This window comes from Podarcis muralis, chromosome 6 (assembly GCF_964188315.1).
Source record: "Podarcis muralis chromosome 6, rPodMur119.hap1.1, whole genome shotgun sequence".
NCBI classification, from domain to species: domain Eukaryota; kingdom Metazoa; phylum Chordata; class Lepidosauria; order Squamata; family Lacertidae; genus Podarcis; species Podarcis muralis.
Genome location: NC_135660.1, coordinates 89,855,392 through 89,872,431, shown reverse-complemented (window position 1 = coordinate 89,872,431; position 17,040 = coordinate 89,855,392). Strand labels below are relative to the sequence as shown.

The following is a 17,040-nucleotide window of genomic DNA, read 5'->3' as shown; positions in this document are numbered from 1 at the left end:
TACAATTCAATGGCCTCAATATCAAGCAGGCTGAAGGGGCATCTCCAGCTTTTAGTTACCTAAAGGGTCTTTCCATCGGCATCCTGGATCTGTTGCCGTGGTAACTGTAGTTGGTTTCTAGCACGCTGACCTTAATTTTAATATTTTTAATTTTTAATATTTTAAAATATTTAATGTTTAAATGTTTTTAATATTCTGTTTGGAGCCGCCTAGATGGGAGGGGTATGACTATTACCATTATTATTACAGTGGTGCCTTGCAAGACGAAATTAATCCGTTCCGTGAGTCTCTTCGTCTAGCGGTTTTTTCGTCTTGCGAAGCAACCCTATTAGCGGCTTAGCGGATTAGCGCTATTAGCGGTTTAGCAGCTATTAAAGGCTTAGCGGCTAAAAGGCTATTAGCGGCTTAGCAGCTTAGAAAAAGGGGGGGGGAGCGGGAAAAAATCGCAAGACTCGCAAGACGTTTTCGTCTTGCGAAGCAAGCCCATAGGGAAAATCGTCTTGCGAAGCAACTCAAAAACGGAAAACCCTTTCGTCTAGCGGGTTTTTCGTCTTGCGAGGCATTCGTCTTGCGGGGCACCACTGTATTATTATTATTATTATTATTATTATTATTATTAATTTTCTCAGGCAAAATTAATTGCCTGCCTCTCTCAAGTTTCCAGCGTTCTGTAATTGCGAACAAAGCTGAACAACAAGCAGAACTGGAAAAAGTATCGCCAAATGGCAAAATACGTTTCAGTGCATACAAACCAAGGTTTTTTTTTTATGTTTCCCCAGTTGTAACTGGACAAAAACTGCACAAACCATTAACTACCAATGCTCTCTCCAAAACTAGCCCCTCTTTCATCCCAGGAAATTACCAACCAATTCACAGGAACACCTCTGCTCCCCTCCTCTCCCCTTCTTTATTTAATTATAAATATAGACACTTGCCTGTCTTCAGTCAACTTCATAATTGTGGTCCCTCGCGAGGAAAACACAATGAAAGACATTCGAAGCATCGGACTGTGAGGCAAAGGCAGGACAAAGCACCGTGAATAAGTGAATATGAATAAGGTGGGAGATTAGAAATACTGAAATCAACTGCACTCAAATCTCCTGGTGTTTATACTCACCTTATGAACTTCTCAGCCAGACTTTCAACAAAGGAATAAATTTCTATCCAGTGGTGTTTGACGCTTCCAGACCTGAAAGTGAATTATACTCAGATCAGCAATGGCCAACTTTTACTCAACTCTCTTATAGCTTCTGGCAGAAACTCAGTAAAAGGAGGATGGCGGCTAACGGATTGAGGTTGAATCCTGGCAAGACAGAAGTGCTATTTTGGGGGTACAGGTGGCGGGTGAGTGTGGGGGACTCCCTGGTCCTGAATGGGGTAACTGTGCCCCTGAAGGACCAGGTGCACAGCCTGGGAGTCATTCTGGACTCACAGCTGTCCATGGAGGCGCAGGTCAATTCTGCATCCAGGGCAGCTGTCTACCAGCTCCACCTGGTACGCAGGATGAGACCCTACCTGCCCGCGGACTGTCTCGCCAGAGTGGTGCATGCTCTGGTTATCTCCCGCTTGGACTACTGCAATGCGCTCTACATGGGGCTACCTTTGAAGGTGACTCGAAAACTACAAGTAATCCAGAATGCGGCAGCTAGACTGGTGACTTGGAGCGGCCACCGAGACCATATAACACCGGTCTTGAAAGAAGAAGAAGAAGAAGAAGAGGAGGAGGAGTTTGGATTTGATATCCTGCCTTCAGGAGTCTCAAAGCGGCTAACATTCTCCTTTCCCTTCCTCCCCCACAACAAACACTCTGTGAGGTGAGTGGGGCTGAGAGACTTCAGAGAAGTGTGACTGGCCCAAGGTCACCCAGCAGCTGCATGTGGAGGAGCGGAGACGCGAACCCGGTTCCCCAGATTACGAGACTACCGCACTTAACCACTACACCACACTGGCTCCCAGGACGTTTCTGAGCACAATTCAAAGTGTTGGTGCTGACCTTTAGAGCCCTAAATGGCCTCGGTCCTGTATACCTGAAGGAGCATCTCCCCCCCATTGTTCTGCCCGGACACTGGGGTCCAGCTCTGAGGGCCTTCTGGCGGTTCCCTCATTGCGAGAAGTGAGGTTACAGGGAACCAGGCAGAGGGCCTTCTTGGCGGTGGCGCCCGCCCTGTGGAACACCCTCCCATGAGATGTCAAGGAAATAAACAACTACCTGACTTTTAGAAGACACCTGAAGGCAGCCCTATATCGGGAAATTTTTAATGTCTGATGTTCTACCATTTTTTATGTGTGTTGTAAGCTGCCCAGAGTGGCTGGGGAAACTCAGCCAGATGGGTGGGGTATAAATGTTGTTGTTGTTGTTGTTGTTGTTGTTGTTGTTGTTATCATTATCATCATCATCATCATCCTCATCATTAAAAAACCAACAACCTTCCTCTGCACGTTTGTTTTGGGTTACTGCTACCTGAACAAAATAATTACTGTAATACCTTAAAGCAGAGCTTCTCAACCTTTTTGGGTCCACGGCTCCCTTGACCAACTACCTTCTTTCTGCAGCACCCCTGTGGGGCTCAGGAGCCCAGTTATGTCCCCCCTTGCCTGCAGAGCTGGCAGCCCCTCACCCCTTTTTAAATACCCTCCCTTGGGGAGTGTTTCCTCAGCCTCCTCTCCTCTCCCTTCCCCTCTCCTTGGGCATCCTCTGGGCAGCTGCTGCCCACCAGCCCTGGTCTCTCACACTGCCCCACAGGGGCCAGGGAAGAGGGTGCCCCCAGCCTTAGTGGCCCAACAGAGAGTGGCCCAAATGTGAAGCCACCATCTTACTCTCCTTGGGAGCCAGCAGTGGGCATCGCCGGGCCTGCATGGCAGCGCCGGGCACTCAGCTCCCACACAAGGAAGGCCAGCATGGTGCCCACCTGCCTGGTCTCCCATCTGTCTGTCCATTCCCAACAGCAAGGGCTGGTGGACCGGCTGACTGGGCTCCCTCGCCCGCTTGTTTGCTTACTCCAAAGCTGCCTCAGCTCCTGGCAACCAGCACCCCTGGCTTCCGGGTCATGTGGCCAGCATGACTAAGCCGCTTCTGGCGAACCAGAGCAGTGCACAGAAATGCTGTTTACCTTCCCGCTGGAGTGGTACCTATTTATCTACTTGCACTTTGACGAGCTTTCAAACTGCTAGGTTGACAGGAGCAGGGACAGAGCAATGGGAGCTCACCCCGTCGCGGGGATTCGAACCGCCAACCTTCTGATCGGCAAGTCCTAGGCTTTGTTGTTTAACCCACAGCGCCACCCGCGTCCAGAATATCTCAGGTGAATCAGATGCTTATTATACCACAGGGATCATTCAAAATATTGCACCCCTGCAGACTGAAAAGTAGATCCCATGCTACCAGTTCAGGGATCTGCTACTTCCTCGTCTTGCCTCCACAGTTCCCAGAGCCTGCGCAATGCCCAGACTTTTGAGCCTTCATTAACGAAATTACATCTTTAGTATTTGCAGACATTATGAAGCAAAATGTACAAGCCCCCTTCAAAACCTTAACTAACGTGCAAAGCCATGAACTAGTTTGCTTTACAGTGGTAGCTCAGGTTAAGTACTTAATTTGTTCCGGGGGTCTGTTCTTAACATGAAACTGTTCTTAACCTGAAGCACCACTTTAGCTGCTGCCACACCGCCAGAGCACGATTTCTGTTCTCATCCTGAAGCAAAGTTCTTAACCTGAGGTACTATTTCTGGGTTAGCGGAGTCTGTAACCTGAAGCGTATGTAATCCGAGGTACCACTGTAATTGATGAGCAAAGCCAGGTGAGTGAAGGATGAGTACCGCAGAAAAATTTAGAGCCCTGCTGCTTCAGAATGATCCCCTTCACCTGATAATGGAAAATTGCAACAGTAGGTTGCAACAGCATGGCTGCAAAGTGGGGGCCTCTCTCTATTTTTTGTACAGTCCCTGGTTCATGCACATCAGAGACAGAGGAAATGCAGAACCTGCTATACTGTATGTATCTTAGGATAATTAGGTAACGGTAAAAGGACCCCTGACCATTAGGTCCAGTCGTGACCGACTCTAGGGTTGCAGCGCTCATCTTGCTTTATTGGCCGAGGGAGCCAGCGTACAGCTTCCGGGTCATGTGGCCAGCATGACTAAGCCACTTCTGGCGAACCAGAGCAGCGCACGGAAATGCTGTTTACCTTCCTGCTGGAGAGGTACCTATTTATCTACTTGCACTTTGACGTGCTTTCGAACTGCTAGGTTGGCAGGAGCAGGGACAGAGCAATGGGAGCTCACCCCGTCGCAGGGATTCGAACCACCAACCTTCTGATCGGCAAGTCCTAGGCTCTGTGGTTTAACCCACAGCGCCACCAGCGTCCCTTAGGATTATCCCTTAGGATAATTACCGTGCTTTAATAAGAACAAGTTATATTTGCATATAAAGGTTGTCCGAACGGTTTCGGGATGCACGTTTTCACCTTTGCATTTTCATACATATCCCTCTCTGCCACGCTCCCTCATCAAATGAAAAACGTGCGCGATGGATTTTAGATTTTGCTCCAGAACGATCTATATTTACCATAATGACTACCCCCTGGCAATAGTTTTTCACTGTTAGAAAATGAAAAGCTTGTGTGATAATTGTCACCACACCCTGCCCAGTGAAGGCAGCAGAAAAAGCTGCAAGAACAGGCATGCAATTCCAAATCAGGTGTTGGATTGGGGCGCCCAAAGTGCTTTGGTAAGACAAACTACCCATTACTTAGTGGCATCATGCCTTGCTGCTAGTCTGGCTCCTGTGTATAATTCCTCACAAGCAACTGAGGTTACTTTGAAGTAAGTGTAAACAGGAGAGCTGTCACATTCCATCTAGGCATGGTCCTTCTTCCTTTCAACAGCTTCATGTTAAAACATGAAGGACCAGGTGCGCAGCTTGGGAGTCTTTTTGGACTCACAGCTGTCCATGGAGGTGCAGTCAGTTCTGTGTCCAGGGCACCTGTCTCCCAGCTCCACCTGGTATGCAGGCTGAGACCCTACCTGCCCGCGCACTGTCTCGCCAGAGTGGTGCATGCTCTGGTTATCTCCCGCTTGGACTACTGCAATACACTCTACGTGGGGCTACCTTTGAAGGTGACCTGGAAACTACAACTAATCCAGAATGCGGCAGCTAGACTGGTGGCTGGGAGCGGCCACCAAGACCACATAACACTGGTTCTGAGAGATCTGCATTGGCTCCCAGTATGTTTCCGAGCACAATTCAAAGTGTTGGTGCTGACCTTTAAAGCCCTAAACAGCCTCGGTCCTGTATACCAGAAGGAGCGTCTCCACCCCCATCGTTCAGCCCGGACACTGAGATCCAGCGCTGAGGGCCTTCTGGCGGTTCCCTCATTGTGAGAAGTGAAGCTACAGGGAACCAGGCAGAGGGCCTTCTCGGTAGTGGCGCCCGCCCTGTGGAGCACCCTCCCATCAGATGTCAAAGAGATAAACAACTACCTGGCATTCAGAAGACATCTGAAGGCAGCCCTGTTTAGGGAAGTTTTTAATATTTAACGCTGTACTGTTTTTAACACTTGATTGGGAGCCGCCCAGAGTGGCTGGGGAAACTCAGCCAGATGGGAGGGGTATAAATAATAAAGGTTTATTGATTGATTGATTGATTGATGGTTATTATTATTGTTATTATTTCTTCTCTCTCTGATCATCCAGTACAGTGGTACCTTGGTTTACAACCATAATCTGTTCCGGAGGTCCGGATGTAAACCAAAACAGGTTGTAACCCAAGGTGCGCTTTCGCCAATGGGGCCTCCCCCTCCCAAAAAAATGGGTTGTAATCCAAAAAAAGGGACAAACACTTTCGGGTTTGACGTGGTTGTAATCCAAAACAGTTATAATCCAAAACAGTTGCAAACCAAGGTACCACTGTACAGGCAAGGTTTTTTTTAATTCCGCGAGACTGACTGAAATCACACACACACACACACACACACACACACACACAAAACCACTAGGGGATCTTGGGCTATTTATGGTTTGCTTTGCTTTCTCTTTTTGAATAACAGTATTTTTTTTCATTCCGTCTTTTCCTGGTGAAACATAGAACTCAGTTTTCACTTTCCCATGAGAAAACACCCTTTATTCACTCTTATAATTTCTACCCCATCTTTCTGCATAAAACATAGCCACAATATTTAAGCAGAAAAAAACTACCCCATTACCGTTCAAAGTCCTGAAAGCCTGATGCAAATTAACACTGAAATTGGCTAGAGCAAAACAGTCAGTGACACACCACAATAACATTAAGCTGTTGTGGTTTCATTTGTGGATGGCTAAGCATTCACACAAGCTTAACAAACCGGTGGGAAGCAGAGAATACATCCAAGGACACAAATATACACCAATTGCACACATAAAAACAACAAATGAACACAAATGCATAAAATAAAATCGCATCAGTTGCAAGGACACTATCTCCCACTCTGGTGTAAATTAATTAATTTATTATTATTATTATTATTATTATTATTATTGATTCCTGCATTGCAAGGGGGTGGACTAGATGACTCTTGTGGTCCCACCCTCTGCAAATCTGCTCCAGAGAGTCACAGAAACCCCTAGGACAGATTCATGGGGCATGCGGGAGACAGGGAGGAGAGGGGAGAATGGTCCATTTTACAAGCAGGAATCTCCACTCTGCTGTAACGTTCGCACTGCGCTGGACTCCTCCCTATGAAACAAATTAAACTGTAATAGGAGGTTGGTGGGGGGCAGCAAATAGGGTAACTACAGACAGTAGGATGGTTTCACCCCAACTTAGTGACAGAATGACACTGGCTTACTTCACCAACTTGGTGAAGTATAATAAAATATACATGAATGCTAAGCATTATTAAAAAGAAAGGAAACGCAGAAATGAATAATTGCTGCCTTCAATGGTGAACATAACACTCTTATTAGAAAGTTGCTGATTTACGTTTTATTATCCCCATTTGGAAAGAGGAAGGTAAAGAGCTCCAGTAGATTTTATTTTACTGCCATCCTAAATATGTCTACTCAGATGTCTACTGATTTCAACAGCATTTTTGCTTTGACTGACAATCCATGTAATGGGTCTTTCTTTTCGGGTCTCTCTTTTCTTTCCTGTGTCTGTTGAATCCGCACCTTCTGTGCTCTTTGTTGAGTTGGACAGTCTATAAATCAGTTCTACCCAATGATTCAGACTGGGAGCTGAGCAATACACATGGGAATCTCTCTGCTGAAAACTTAAAAAGATCGTTTTAAAAAGAGCCGCTGGCTGTTTTCTGCCTGTGCCACAATGACTCACAGCGCTGTGGTATCTGTCTCTATAGACACCGGTGTGCTGAGCCTGTAGCGAGGGGCAGCAAAATTATGGAAACCTTTCTTTGTCGCCATGCACAGACTAGCTCCCTCCATCACATGCTTCATGTACAGATAGCACACAACTGGGTCGTGGGTTCGGGCCCCATGTGGGGCAAAAGGGGGTTGGAATAGATGACCCCTGGGTCCCTCCCAACTCTACCATTCTATGATTCTACGATTCGATACTACAACTAGGTATGTTAGGCCAGCATAAACTGGCCACCGGCTTGCCATTACTGTATCATTTTTCGGAGGATCTTGAAAGACAGTGACAGTTTGTATGGAATATATGTATTTTAAACTGCCACTCAGCATTAAGAGAAATGAAGCTGTCTCGGTTGTTTTCATCAACTGCGTGACAATCAACTCTTTCGGCTTCTCTTAATTTTGTGGGTTTGTTTGGTGATTACTGAGACAATTTAAGCTGTCGCTGCTGGAGGTCTGTTCTATCGGCTGCTATATTTTTCAGTCATGGTTCTAAACAAAGCGGCTTAAACGCACAGCAGAGTTAAAGACTTGCAAGCTATTTGTTCATGGGGTCCACAGAACCGATTTCTCCCAAGGAGAAATGCTTTCAGCTCATAATGTGCATAAGGTAAAGGTAAAGGGACCCCTGACGATTAGGTCCAGTCGTGACCGACTCTGGGGTTGCGGCGCTCATCTCGCTTTATTGGCCAAGGGAGCCAGCGTACAGCTTCTGGGTCATGTGGCCAGCATGACTAAGCCGCTTCTGGCAAACCAGAACAGCACACGGAAACGCCGTTTACCTTCCCGCCGGAGTGGTACCTATTTATCTACTTGCACTTTGAGGTGCTTTTGAACTGCTAGATTGGCAGGAGCAGGGACCGAGCAACGGGAGCTCACCCCGTTGCAGGGATTCGAACCGCCGACCTTCTGATCGGCAAGCCCTAGGCTCTGTGGTTTAATCCACAGCGCCACCTGCGTCCCTCCATGATGTGCATGCTAGGAAGTGAAACATTCTTTGTCTGAGCTCCATACTTGCTCGAGGAAAGAACAATTTTCAGAGCTAACGTATTTTCACTTAGGCTGTTAAGTCGCTTAGCAAGTCTGAATATTAATCTTAATATGCAATAAAAGCAGCGTTGCTCAGTGCCAAACTATGAGGGAGACCCGGAACTCGATCCAGGTGCAGTTCAATGCAGACCGTCATGCGCTGACAGTGCACACAGAAGTCTTCACATCTGGCCAAAACTTGGCCTCTTGGAGAATTGCTGGAAATGAACCCATTTCCTTGGGATCGTGCTTTTTAAATGCTCTTTCTGCCGAACCTACTTTGTGCTGCTTGGATTTCTGTTTGTGATGGTTCTTCCTCACAACGACCAGAAAACTGGCAAAAAGTCTGGCCATTCAATCCGGTCTGGCAGAATATGAACGCCTCTGTACAACAACATCAGCAAGGAGGCAGGAATAACCAGGACTGCTACGCTTCCATCAATCGCACTTTTCAACTCTCTCTGTAGGGCCTCTGTGCAGCTGATGCATAGGGGAGAGGAGGGGAGGGGACGCAATTGCCCTCGGGTTGCAACTACACACAAGGTACAACAAAGAGGTGCGGATTTGCAAGACAACGACCCTGGAGTAACTTCAGCTGGCAGAAAAAGAGTACTCCAATTTGCCCCTGTTAGGCTGGCCTCTGGGCAGCCCGACGACACCCCCCCCCTTTCTTGTCACGCATTTCGGTGCAACCCCGAAGTTTGCGCACTTCCCCGCAGCGGACGTTGCTCCGAGACAAAACGACGGTGCAACTCTCCGGACGAAACCTACACCGGGAGGCTGCAAGCCCACGACGGCTTCCTCGGGAGCCAGCCCCCCTGGAGGACGGACTACTCGGGAGTAAGCGCCCAGGGCACTTTGGGGAGGAGGCTTCTTCTTGGAGAGCCCCGACGGCAGGCACTTACTTGTCCAGGACGAAGTAGAGATCGAAGGCGCCGTGGCACGACGAGGGCCGCTCCCCTGGCCCGCCGCCTCCGTGCCCTCCTCCTCCGATGTCCTTCTCCTGGCGGGCTCCCGACGCCAGGCTGCCCGCGGCCAGCAGCAGGGCGGCGGCGCCAAGGAAGAGAGCCCCTCCGCTCCCCGGGCGCGCCATCTTCGCCTCCGCCAGCAGCTGCAGCAGCGCGCAGCGGGCCGCTCCTCCGACGTGCGCGCCCGGCTCAGCAGCCCCGGCGGACGGCTGCTTGGGTGGGGCGATCGGCGGAGGGCCGCGAAGGCTGGGCTGCTGCTGCTGCTGCCCGCGGCGCTTGGCGAGACGTTACCTAAAGCCCCAGGAAGAGGCTGTCTGCCGCGCGGCCCCGGTTTCCTGCGCGCCCGCCTTGGCGGGGAGGGGAAGGAGGGCCGGACGGAGCGGGCCAGCAGGGAAGGAGGGCTGCTGCGCGCCCAGGCCGGGAGAAGGCGAGCCGGCCGCGCGGACCTTTCCTGTTCCGGGACGCGCGGCGCGGAGCTCCCTCGGAAGGCGAGGCGGGCGCGCAGGGAACCGGGGCGCACAGGCGCGCACAGGACCCAGGAGATGGAGAGGGAGGTGGGCGCCTTGGTGGAGCGCGTAAAGCCCCGCGGCTTTCCTCGGGGCTCGGCCAAAGGAGGTCCCGGGGAAGGGGAAGCCCACGGGGGATCGCGGAGCGCTCAGCCCTCCGGAGGTTGCAGCCAAGAGCGGCGTTCACACGTGCGCGCTTCATCCCCGACGTTTGCGGGAACACGGCGGAGGGACCCGGGCATAGCGCAGAGATCGGGGTTGCCCCTCCTTAATCAAGCATACTTCGCTAAAAGTAGATATTGTAGAAAGTTTTCAGAGCACTAGGGGTCCAACAGAAAGTCATTTAAAACTACTGCTGTTGGTGATGATAGATTGGGCAAGAGATGTAGGACAGAATATAATGTTTGAGGATTGGGAAAGACTGGAAGAAAGGGGTAAAGTTCACTGCATGTACTGTGTTAAAGGAAAATATAATGAAAATGATGTACAGATGGTATTTGACTCCTGTCAAACTAGCAAAGATATAACCTAACTGTGATAATTTATGTTGGAAATGTAAAGAAAAGGAAGGAACTTTTTATCACATGTGGTGGACCTGCCCCAAGGTGAAAAACTTCTGGGAAAAGATTTATAATGACCTGAAAAAAATGTTGAAATATACATTTCTAAAGAAACCAGAGGCCTTTCTTCTTGGAATAACAGGTTTGGAATTGCCCAAGAAAGATGTTAAATTATTTTTGTATGCCACAACTGCTGCTCGAATTTTACTAGCTAAAAAGTGGAAAACCCAAGAATTACCAACAGTAGAAGAATGGCAGATGAAGATGATGGATTTTTCGGAGCTAGCCGACCTGACCAGAAGAGTCCGTGACCAGAAGGAGGAGGAGTATCAGGAAGAATGGACAAAATTTAACGATTACTTAGCTAAATTTGTTAAGTTAAATTAATTGGAAATAGCTTGCAGGCAACAGATTGGCTTAGGAATTAATATAAGTTAAGTGATGTTTAGGGACGCGGGTGGCGCTGTGGGTAAAACCTCAGTGCCTAGGACTTGCCGATCGCATGGTCGGCGGTTCGAATCCCCGCGGCGGGGTGCGCTCCCGTCGTTCGGTCCCAGCGCCTGCCAACCTAGCAGTTCGAAAACACCCCCGGGTGCAAGTAGATAAATAGGGACCGCTTACCAGCGGGAAGGTAAACGGCGTTCCGTGTGCTGCGCTGGCTCGCCAGATGCAGCTTGTCACGCTGGCCACGTGACCCGGAAGTGTCTGCGGACAGCGCTGGCTCCCGGCCTCTTGAGTGAGATGAGCGCACAACCCTAGAGTCTGGCAAGACTGGCCCGTACGGGCAGGGGTACCTTTACCTTTTACCTAAGTGATGTTTAACATGTACAATTTCGAATTGAAAAGACATAAGGATGTTATTGGACTACCGTAAGTTAAGTTTATAAGAATTATGATTTGGAAAGCCGTGATAAGGATATGCATGGAAATTCAACTAAGGGGAAGCGAGGAAGTCACTTAACAATGTCAATAAGTATAATTTTAATAAGGATATGATTTTTGTTTGTGTGTTTTGCTTGTGTATAATTTTGTGAAACTTAATAATTTTTTTTGAAAAAAATAAAAATAAAACTACTGCTGTTGAGACATTTCAATCTGAAGCTCCTAGACAGACAGGCGGAGAATGGTGACGAATGGGTGTCCTGCCCGGGGGTGCCAACTTGAATTAAATACTGGGGTAAACCGCACCCCGCGTAATCAATCACATGACAAGCACAGGGACACCATTTGAATGGCAACTGGGGGACACTCAGCCCCCTCAAGTATTTTATGGGGAGGGGGGCGAAGGCACCTCGGCCCCTAGGAGTTGGCTTCTATGAAAGCAGGCATCTAACAGAGAAGAGAGCTGTCAGCTTTTTTTATGTATTAACTACAGTGGTACCTCAGGTTAAGTACTTAATTCGTTCCGGAGGTCCGTTCTTAACCTGAAACTGTTCTTAACCTGAAACACCACTTTAGCTAATGGGGCCTCCCGCTGCGCCGCTGGAGCACGATTTCTGTTCTCATCCTGAAGCAAAGTTCTTAACCTGAAGCACTATTTCTGGGTTAGCGGAGTCTGTAAATTGAAGTGTATGTAACCTGAGGTACCACTGTAGTTGTTAGCAAGAAAAAGCAGTAAAATCAGGGTTGATTCAAGGCATCCTTTTCAGAGGAGACCACAAATGCATCAGAGTGCCGCCACTGCCACCCCCCACCCCACTTGTAGTCTCCTGGTTGTTGTTGTTTAGTTGTTTAGTCGTGTCCGACTCTTCATGACCCCAGGGACCAGAGCACGCCAGGCACTCCTGTCTTCCACTGCCTCCCGCAGTTTGGTCCAACTCATGCTGGTAGCTTCGAGAACACTGTCCAACCATCTCGTCCTCTCTCGTCCCCTTCTCCTTGTGCCCTCCATCTTTCCCAACATCAGGGTCTTTTCCAGGGAGTCTTCTCTTCTCATGAGGTGGCCAAAGTATTGGAGCCTCAGCTTCACGATCTGTCCTTCCAGTGAGCACTCAGGGCTGGTTTCCTTCAGAATGGATAGGTTTGATCTTCTTGCCGTCCATGGGACTCTCAAGAGTCTCCTCCAGCACCATAATTCAAAAGCATATAGTCTCCTAGGGGTGTCTATTGAAGCTGAATACTGTACTAGTTCACTAGAATATTGACTGTTTCCAATGAAAGTTTGAATGAGCTCAATCAATAAATCCGTCCTATGATTCTATGTCCCTAGGCCACAAAATAAGTTTTGTCTAACAGATTTCCGTGACTGGGGAATTGTCTTCTTTATATTCAGGCAAAACCATTGTTGCACAACACTCATTGGTAACATGATGACCCCAGTGACCAATATAAATATGCCTGTAAACTGCCAGTTGGCAACTGGAGATGTGTCCTTTATGAGGTAGTGTTGAATTGTGCCTGGTGGCCCAGCCCTCTATTTGGGGGCAGGATGCTGTCAAGCTTGGACTTCCTTGCCAACAACAGCCAATAGATGGAGAAAGGAATAAGGAACTGGGATGGGCCAATGCTAATTGGGCACACACCCTAATCCATTATTTTCTACATATTGTGACTGTAATTGGTAGGGGAATGCTGTGCTCAGCAATAGCCTGCGTCCAAACTGTGTGTTGGGGTATGGTAAATTGTGCTTTAAAAGCAAACACAGAAATAGGTAGCTTCACATATGGATGGCTGTGCAAAGCTTGGGTTTTTGATTATACTACATATAGTGTTGAGGGACGCGGGTGGCACTGTGGGTTAAACCACAGAGCCTAGGACTTGCCGATCAGAAGGTCGGCGGTTCGAATCCCCGCAATGGGGTGAGCTCCCGTTGCTCGGTCCCTGCTCCTGCCAACCTAGCAGTTTGAAAGCACACCAGTGCAAGTAGATACATAGGTACCGCTCCAGCGGGAAGGTAAACAGTGTTTCTGTGCACTGCTCTCTTGGCCAGTAAAGCGAGATGAGCGTTGCAACCCCAGAGTCGGTCACGACTGGACCTAATGGTCAGGGTTCCCTTTACCTTTACATATAGTGTTGAGGCTACACAAAACCAGAATTTAACGTGATAAAATCATGCGCAAATCTAACCTAAATTAGCTTTGCACCATATTGATACATTTCTCAGGCACATGCTTGTATTTATGTGTGTAAGACACATGCAGTTGTGGCAATGAAACATTCTAAAATGTTTTTGCATATTTCCATATTTCACCCTTCTCGCTAAAGTCTTTTTCCTAGAAAGGTTGTCAAGCCACCTGAAATTATTGCAATAATTATGACCGACTCTTTCTTGTCATCCCTGTGTCCCGCGGCCCCCCCTCGCCCCCTCGAGCCACAGCTCATGAGAAGGAACTGGACCAATCTGACCTAATTAATGGATCAAGCCACAGGACAGGGAAGCAAAACAGAATCACTTTGGAGGCAATTTGTCCATTTTCGTTTTGGTGGGAAACAAGCCTTGACTCAACCTGGGGAGATGCGTGTTGATGTTTTGTCCATACATTGCAGCTATTATATTGACTCAAAAGTCTCTCACATCAGGCTCAACTGCACCTCTGTGCTCCTCATGGTCTCACATGCAGCCTGACGCAATGCACGTTTATATGTCATAAGCTCCCCTGAAATCAATGGTGCTTAAAAGGTAAAGGGACCCCTGACCATTAGGTCCAGTCGTGACCGACTCTGGGGTTGCACGCTCATCTCTCTTTATAGGCCAAGGGAGCTGGCGTTTGTCCACAGACAGCTTCCGGGTCATGTGGCCAGCATGACTAAGCCGCTTCTGGCAAACCAGAGCAGCGCACGGAAATGCCGTTTACCTTCCCGCTGGAGTGGTACCTATTTATCTACTTGCACTTTGACGTGCTTTCGAACTGCTAGGTGGGCAGGAGCAGGGATCGAGCAACGGGAGCTCACCCCATTGCGGGGATTCGAACCGCCGACCTTCTGATCGGCAAACCCTAGGCTCTGTGGTTTAACCCACAGCGCCACCCACAACCCTCAATGGTGCTTACTTACAGGTAAATTACTTCCCGTTGCATGGGATTGCAGCCTTAATTTGCAGCAAAGGGCCAACTGAATCAAGCAGGGCATTGCAACAGCTAATGGAGAGGATCATTTCTGCCTATGCAAGCCAGTCAGTGTCTGATACTCTGATATAGCTACACTATATTAGAAGTTTTACCAAGCACAGTTAAGAGTGAAAAATGCTTCTACAGAGTCTACTCGATTTGCACATTTGCTCCATCATTCCTGATGTTGCTTACAAACAACTCCCCTAGCATGGGTGTTGTTAGGATTTATGTTGGTGTAGCAGGTAAAGGTGAAAGGTAAAGGACCCCTGGACGGTTAAGTCCAGTCAAAGGTGACTATGGTTGTGGCGCTCATCTCTCTTTCAGGCCGAGAGAGCTTGCGTTTGTCCACAGACAGCTTTCTGGGTCATGTGGCCAGCAGGACTAAACCGCTTCTGGCGCAACGGGACACCGTGATGGAAACCAGAGAACATGGAAAAGCCATTTCCCTTCCCGCTGGAGCGGTACCTATTTATCTACTTGCACTGGAGTGCTTTCGAACTGCTAGGTTGGCAGGAGCAGGGACCGAGCAATGGGAGCTCACCCCGTCGTGGGGATTCGAACCACCCACCTTCTGATCGGCAAGCCCAAGAGGTTCAGTGGTTTAGACCACAGCACTACCCGCGTCCCACAGGTGGTGGGGCAGGACACCCACCTGTCAACATCCTCTGTCTAGCTGACAGCGCTTCTCAAGCTGTGGGTCCCCAGATGATGTTGAACTACAACTCCCATAATCCCTGAGCTCTGGCCTTGCTAGCTAGGGGTGATGGGAGTTGTAGTCCAACAACATCCGGGGACCCACAGGTTGAGAACCGCAGCAGATTCGGAATGAAACGTCTCAACAACAGTTGTTTTCAGTTACTTTTTTTTTTTTAACGCAAAGTGCTCAGTTAAGAATGCCAAAATCTTTAGACATTTGAAAACTAGAAAGTTAAATTTTAAACATTTGACATCAGGGAGGATCTTTCATGTGGTTAGCGAGTACATTTTGCAAAATTAAAAAGAACGTGCCTTTCTTCATTTGTTTTTTTAAAAAAATCTAAACTACAAGTTTTCTTGGATTTGCTGAAAACCTTTCCTCCTCCTCCCCCCCCAATGGTTTTTCTCAGTAAGCATGACCTGTTGAGATGCTCCCCTGTCAGCGTCAACCTGTCATTAATCTCCTCAAGATTCTGAATGACTGCTCTACGGTAAAAGCATTGCATGGCTGAGCAACAGAGATGCTCAGTTGGGATGCCAGTTGCGTCGCTAGAATGTGCCGCAACATCATCCGAGTGACCTCAGTGAGCGTCTCCATTTTAAATATTCTGATTATTTCAACTTTTAGTTAAGTATTTTTATTTATTTACTTGGTTTTTTCGGGGGGGGGGGGGGAATAGCTTCCCTCCCGGCTATGCCCATGTCCCCAAGTATTGTGTATTGGTCTGACATTGAATCTGCCTCCATTCTATTCTGTTCTTCCAGGCTCTGCCTCCTGCATCCCATAACCTCCCACCTGGTGTGCTCCCTGCACAGGAAACATACTGTGGGCAGCACTTGGTTCCTCAAGCTCATGGGCCAATGAGGGTTCTGGCTCTAGCCTGGAGGTACAAAAAGTTCTTCTGAGAACTTCTTCCTGCTATCCTCAGGTGGGTTCCTGATCTCCACCGGCAGGTACAGAATTCTGAATTTGGTCTGGCTCCTTAGCGGAAGACCCTTCCACCTCCAAGGTCAATTCTTGATATTTTGTGGACTCTGGGGCTGTGATACCCTAGCAGTTTCCCATTGTGAAGGAGCTTTCTCACCATTTTAGATTCTGTTGGGGTTTACTGGGTGCTTAGCACAGAAAGATTAAAAGCATAAAAATAGGTGTTTTGCACAGTAGGGTCAACCATTCACCCTAGGAACCCAGCAATTGACAAGATACATAAACCTAGAAACCCAGCCAGATGGGCGGGGTACAAATAAATTATTATTATTATTATTATTATTATTATTATTATTATTATTATTATTTCAAAGGCTTTTCACCAAAGCCAGACTAAATGTCTTTCCTTCTGCAGTGTTGGATGGTAGGTTGAGAGGAGTTCCCTACGAGGACAGACTTTGCTCGTGTGCTCAAGACATTGATTCCATAAAACATATTTTGTTGCATTGTGCAAAATATGAGCAAGCCCCCCCCCCCCGACCCGCGAAGGAGCCTTTTTAAAGGCTTCAGAACGGGGGACGGGGCGAGCGGCGCGGTGCTGAGAGTCGACTGCTTCTCCTGTGGAGTGAAGCCGCATGCCATGGTCGGAGAGTGCTGACTTCTTCTTGTGAACAATTGGACTCTTAAAGGAACAACCCGTGAGTAGTATGGAAATCGGATTTGCAAAGAAAATATATTTTTTTTAATTAGGCACAATCAGGGAAGGCGCAAACAGGAAGTCCGTCTCCCCGTCTTGTAAATAATCTAAAGCAAGGACCAGCTAACTAAGGTCGAGAGTATTTTTTCTTGTTTATTGGGTAAAAGACATTAATTTCACGATTTGGCAGTATAAGTAATTTTACTGGAGGATAAGAGCTAATTTTGGGAGCTGAAGTGCCACCCCCCCGGACCCGGGAG

General features: G+C 48.2%; 1 protein-coding gene across 1 annotated transcript in view; it reads right to left on the bottom strand.

Moving 5' to 3' along the window:
- The window catches only part of ANTXRL (ANTXR like), a 53,535-nt gene extending 43,732 nt beyond the window's left edge, over positions 1-9,803 (bottom strand). Inside the window, exons 1-3 of the mRNA XM_028728884.2 lie at positions 9,282-9,803; positions 1,118-1,189; positions 936-1,007 (exon numbers count right to left, since the gene is read on the bottom strand). Of these exons, the coding sequence (XP_028584717.2) occupies positions 936-1,007; positions 1,118-1,189; positions 9,282-9,469 (332 nt within the window). The 5' untranslated portion in view covers positions 9,470-9,803. The remainder of the gene's footprint in view (positions 1-935; positions 1,008-1,117; positions 1,190-9,281) is intronic.
- Positions 9,804-17,040: the final 7,237 nt, after the last annotated feature.